At 25.0% G+C, this 6,413-nt stretch overlaps 1 protein-coding gene across 1 annotated transcript; it reads left to right on the top strand.

Annotated features, from left to right (window-relative positions):
• The first annotated feature begins 1,394 nt into the window (after positions 1-1,394).
• LOC109597270 (homeobox protein Hox-A7-like) lies at positions 1,395-2,731 on the top strand. The gene is made up of 2 exons (XM_020012917.1): positions 1,395-1,935; positions 2,105-2,731. Exons 1-2 carry the CDS (start codon positions 1,395-1,397, stop codon positions 2,536-2,538), a joined length of 975 nt encoding a protein of 324 aa, XP_019868476.1. The 3' UTR covers positions 2,539-2,731.
• The last annotated feature ends 3,682 nt before the right edge of the window (positions 2,732-6,413 follow it).

The following is a 6,413-nucleotide window of genomic DNA, read 5'->3' as shown; positions in this document are numbered from 1 at the left end:
ATAAAATGTTTTATGAAATCTTGACATTTATACATTTAAAAAACTTGTTTTATCATGCTGAAACAAGTTTTTTTATTTAAACTTATAAAGCTATTATGACTCATAAAGTCAACAAATGATTCAGTTAATAATTTTAAGGACATTTGACATTGGAAAGCGAAATTTTATTTAAATAAGTCTTCAATTGTAATTCATTCTAATTATTAAATGAACTTAATTTCAAAATAAACACTTAATAACTGAATTAAATCAATCAATAGTTAATCCATAAAATCCAATCGTAAACATTAACTGGATAATTATGGGATTAAAAAAAGCTCTAATTAAAAATGTATGAAAAAATAAAATGTTTTATGATATCTTGACATTTATACATTTAAAAAACTTGTTTTATCATGCTGAAACAAGTTTTTTCATTTAAACTTATAAAGCTATTATGACTCATAAAGTCAACAAATGATTCAGTTAATAATTTTAAGAACATTGGATATTTGAAATTGAAATTTTACTTAAGTAAGTCTTCAATTGTAATTCATTTTAATTTAATTCCAAAATAAACACTTAATAACTGAATTAAATCAGCAATAGTTGATCCATAAAATCCAATTGTAAACATTAACTGGATAATTATGGGGTTTAAAAAAAGCTCTAATTATAAATATTTGAAAAAAAAATGTTTTATGAATTCTTGACATTTATACATTTAAAAAACTTGTTTTATTATGCCGGATCAAGTTTTTTCAATTAAACTTTTAAAGCTTTTATGACTCATAAAGTCAACAAATGATTCAGTTAATAATTTTAAGAACATTGAACATTTGAATTCGAAATTAAGTATGTCTTCAATTGTAATTCATTTTAATTATTGAATGCACTTAATTCCAAAATAAACCCTTAATAAATGAATCAAATCAAAAGCTATTATGACTCATAAAGTCAACAAATTGTTTAGTTAATATTTTAATTTTAAGGACATTTGACATTTGAAATTTTACTTAAATAGGTCTTCAATAGTAATTAATATTGATTATTGAATGCACTTAATTCCTATATAAACATTTAATAACTTAATCAAATCAATCAATAGTTGATCCATGCGACTTACAGTGGGATTATCGCAATCGGCATACGGCCGCATGCACTTTTCCCGATCCGCAATAAAACCTGGACCCCAATAAACAAGATGAAAAAGCGTGAATGGCTCGGGGGTGGGTGAATTTCACAGGGCAGCTGCCCGAATAAAAGAACTGTGCGACCAACCTCAGGGGGCCGCATTCAACCCCTCCCGCCGCGTTTTTGGGGACAATGTCAGACATTTGAGTCAGGCATTTAGTTCGACAGTGACATTCGTGACCGTTTGCTGAAATCAGTGTACGTGCAAAGTTGGTGCAGCTATGAGTAGTGCGACTTACAACTACTGGAACAACCAGTACCAGTGCTGGAATCAAATGTACAACGACCATCAGCAGCATCCTTCGTTTGCTGCTGGTGCTTACATGCCGGAAGTGAAGGAGGAGGCCTACGCTAATTGTAGGTACGACCAACCCTTTTCGCCGCAAATCGACAGTTCGTTAACTCCACCGCCGGTGAAGACGAATCAGGCGTACAGCTACAACAACTTTTACCCGGACCAGAGTGTTCCATCGCCAACGTCAACGTCTCCAGTGAAAGACGATTCGCCGGCATTGCGGGCTCTGTTGACGAAGCCGGAGGGCAAGAAAATCACATACGATTATTATAATTTGCACAAGACCATTTATCAGAAACCCTGTTTTGATAATAATCAGTTTAACAACGGCGAGGTCAATCAAGATGATGAATTCTCCGGTGAAAGGCGAACCTTATCTCCAGCCAAGGAGTGCGGCAAAGAAGAGCAACAATCTGCTGAATTGGCGGATGTGCAGGCCAATTACTATCCGTGGATGAGGAGTAATGGTGAGTGTGACGTATAAATTATTGTGATTAAATATTTTAACAACATCCACTTAATTAGCTCATGTTGCTATTATAGATCGTGTTCATTAACTAAATTAGTGTGTGATGACTCAATACACGTTACAATGTTAATTGTGTCTCAGATTTTATTTAAGCTGGTTGTTTACAGGCGAAAAGTCCAGCCAGGGCAGTAAACGCACCCGCCAAACCTACACCAGATACCAAACCCTCGAACTAGAAAAGGAATTCCACTACAACAAATACCTGACACGAAGACGCCGAGTGGAGATCTCCCACACGCTCTGTCTGACCGAACGCCAAATCAAAATCTGGTTCCAGAATCGGCGGATGAAGGCGAAGAAGGACACCAAATTCGCCGCCGATTATCCCGCGACCGACGACGTGAACATGAACCAGAACCCGGTTTATTCGAACATCTATCCGAAACCGTTTTATAACGGGACGACAGAAACGGACAATCGGGAGATTTCAACAGTAGATTCGACGAGGAACGCTTTCGACAATCTGAACGTGCCGATGCCGTTGACTCAGCTGGGAAATATTCCAGGACCTCCTATTTCGCCGTCGCAAATCAATCAATAATTATTAAATTGGATAGATAGAGCACATATCAAAACTATACGTAGAAACAACTATTTATTTATCGTGCCAAAGTTTTATATATATATAAATAAGTTAATAATTTAATGTACTCGACTGTCATCAACTATTAATAATAATAATAATAATTAGGATATGTATTAAACGACTGTGAATATGATTAATGTTACCTAATTATAAGAGCAATTCTTGTGTTCCTATTTGTATAAATAAGTTACTTAGTTTGTAAGTTCACCGAAGTCATTAGTTTTAAGAATAGACTATATAAATATTTATATTTTTTTACTGTATTTGTATAATATATACATTTTCTACGCAAAAATTGTTTTATTACCAATCTTAATCCTTTCACAAAGTACCTACCTATTGATTTATTATTACCCACAATATTTTGACACATTTTGCTCATCCTATAAAGATTATAATGTCTAATGCTGACTTTGCATAATTTTAACAAGGGCCTCACAAAATTGGCAATATGCTTTACCTCCTTTGTCGGAACTACTTACCGCCACCGTAGTACCTTTAACACAACTATGTTAAATTAAATCTTAAATTAAATATTTAAAACAAACTAATACCCCGTTATTTTCTAGTACTAAAAAATGAATCATCACAGAGAGAAAATAGAAAGCTTTGAAACCCCCGAAGAGAGAAAGTCGCTCCGGGTGAGAAAGGTGAACAATGTTGCAGCTGCATCCCCCGTTAGGGCGCATGCGTTTTCGCCAGGGGTAAATATGGCTGATTTTGCGTGATGGCATCGAACGTTCGTGGACAAAAAAAAATTAACGTTTGTTTAGTGTTATTATTATTTTTATTATGTGATTTATTTAAAGATAAGTGGACTGATTATTCAGGTGAGTATTGAATTTGTAAATAATTGTAACATTTTTCTTCTTAATTCTTGAAGGTATTTCAATCTGTTATGAAACCATAACCTTTAAACAGTAATAATAACATTCAAATTATGTTACTTTATTATTTTAATAAAAATAATGAATAGTAGTTTCATAACGACATAATATTATATTTTTAAAGATTGATTATTACTAATAATTATTAATAATATTGTATTCTTGTTTAAAATTATAGTTACGCTCAGAAAATTTTCTCACAATATAAAAGTTTTTATCTTATAATAATCTATTTTACCAATAAATTAAATACAACTTATTTAGATTGTATTTAATAATGTAAGGGACCGATTATTATTAATTTTTTAATATAGTATGATACACTGAATATAAATTTTATTTACTTATTTCTTTTCTTACATTTATTTTATTTTAAATATTATTTTCTAAAGAATAATTCATAAAGGTTGCATAAAAATATTTTTATACCAAAAACACTGTATATATTTCTATATATTTCTATTAGTAACATTAATTAATTACTAAGGTTAGAATATTCTAAAAGATGATTCATAAAAGTCCCATAAAAATATTTTAGGTGACACACAAAATATTTATTTATCAAGATAATATACATTTGTTTTCCTAAAGAATAATTTGTAAAATTTATATAAATAACATTATATTATATAAATGTACATATTACATTATTATATAATAATAGAAATGTAGAAGAACGAAACACTCTGTATATTTCTGTATTTTTTAGTACTGATAATTAATTCATTATTATAAAAATTGATAAAGAAGATTTAAGTATAATTTTAATATATATTTTTTTATAAAGTATATGAAGAACAATTTATAAAATTTACAGAAATGATCTTTTCTGTAATGGAGCTTTATGTAAATTTATATTATAATATAATAAATAATTAATTACTATAAAAAATAATGAAGAATAACATTTTTTATTACGTAAATTTTTTATTAAAATAAAGTATTATGTAAGACATGAAACCAAAAAATTATATACATATTTGATTTTATAAAATATTTGTAAAAAATGTGTATTTTTTATAACCAAACTCTGTATATTTCAATATATTTTAATATTATTTATTTTATAAATTTTTCATATTAATTATTATAATATTAAAAGAATTTTAGAGACAATTATTATAAAACCAACATATTTATTTAATTATAATTAATTATTAATTACTGTAAAAAATAACAAAGTAAGATACCAATTTTTATTATTATATATTTATTTTTAATAAAATAAAGGTTTGTGTAACTCGTAAAACCATGAAAATATACATATTTGATTTTCTAAATAACGATTTATAAAATATTTTTAAAAAAGCGTTTTTTCTAAATCTCTGTATATTTTAAAAATTTTTCATACTAATTCATATTAAAAGAATTTTAGGCGCAATTATAATAAAAAACATATTAAAAATTGAATTATAATGTAATACTTAAGTACTATAAAAATTAATAAAGGATTTTTTTTATATTATATACACATATTTTTTAATAAAATAAAGAATTATGTAACACATAAAACCAAGAAAATATATACATATATGATTTTCTAAATTTTTCATATTAATTCATATTAAAAGTATTTTAGGGTGAATTGTAATAAAACCATTATAATAATTTAATTATAATGTAATAATTAATTACTATAAAAAATAAAATAAATTTATAAAATATTTGTAAAAATATGTTTTTTACAACAATCAAAAATTATTATATTAATTGCTATAAAAAATAATAATGGAGGATACAATTTTTTAACATACATATATTTTTAAATAAAATAAAGGATTATGTAACACATAAAACCAAGAAAACATATATACATATTTGATTTTGAAAATAACGATCTACAAAATATTTATAAAAAATATGTTTTAATATTGTTTATTTTAGAAATTTTTCATATTAATTAATAATTTTTGGGACAATTAAAATAAAAGCCATATAATAATTTAATTATAATTTAATAATTAATTACTATAAAAATAATAAAGGATAAAAATTTTTATTATTTTTATAATAAATATAAATATAATCATTTTTTAATATTTTTATCTAGAAATTTGTACTTGGTTTTATTACAACTTATCTTAAAATTCTAATTTTAATTAGAGAACTAAAAATATAACAAATTTATCTACATAAAAATTTGTTATTCCAATTTAATACATACATATATTTAAAATTAAAATATAAAAAAAATTATCCTACCTTTAATTACATAAACATATTTATTATTATAATTATAATACATTCATATTAATATAAATATGGTACAATAAAGCTTTTTAAAAAATATTTTTGACTAAAAATTTTAACCTTGTTTTATTATAATTTATATAATAATTCTACAAATATAAATAGAAGGATTTTAATATTAAACAAACAAATTTTTAATCCTATCCATAATTATATAAAAAAGATATTTTTTATAACGGAACATGCTGCGTATTTTTGCATATATCATTTATAATGAAAAAAACAGTATTTTTCTTCATATTTTAATCACATTTTAATTATTATTATTGTTATTATTATTGTTGTTGTTATTATTATTATTGTTATTATTATTATTATTTAGGTAAAAAATATTCGCTATTTGTATATTTTTATTTTCTAAAAATGTTGAAGAATTTTAAATATAATTTAATTAATTGGTGAATAATAATTATTAACAATAATTATAAGATAAATAAAAATAGATAACTCTTTATTTTATTTAACAATCTCACGGAATAATAATAATATATTATATCATTCTATTTATAAAAATATGAATATGTATACCACAATTCAACTTGTTAAAAAATATTTTTAACTAAAATTTTAACCTGGTTTTAAAATAATTAATCTTAACATTATATAAATATAATTAACAGGATAGCTGAAAAAATATAAGTAAATAATTAAATACCAACTAGATAAACAATAATTTTGTTCGTAAACATTTTT

This window comes from Aethina tumida, chromosome 3, assembly GCF_024364675.1.
Source record: "Aethina tumida isolate Nest 87 chromosome 3, icAetTumi1.1, whole genome shotgun sequence".
NCBI classification, from domain to species: Eukaryota; Metazoa; Arthropoda; class Insecta; order Coleoptera; family Nitidulidae; genus Aethina; species Aethina tumida.
The sequence above is the reverse complement of the archived record's forward strand: the minus strand, read 5'-3'. Positions and strand labels throughout refer to the sequence as shown.

Excerpts from the sequence above, each read along its gene's own strand:
- LOC109597270 (XM_020012917.1), top strand. The coding sequence starts at position 1,395 with ATGAGTAGTGCGACTTACAACTACTGGAACAACCAGTACCAGTGCTGG. Across the intron at positions 1,936-2,104 it reads TCCGTGGATGAGGAGTAATG|GCGAAAAGTCCAGCCAGGGC; the intron begins GTGAGTGTGACG and ends GGTTGTTTACAG.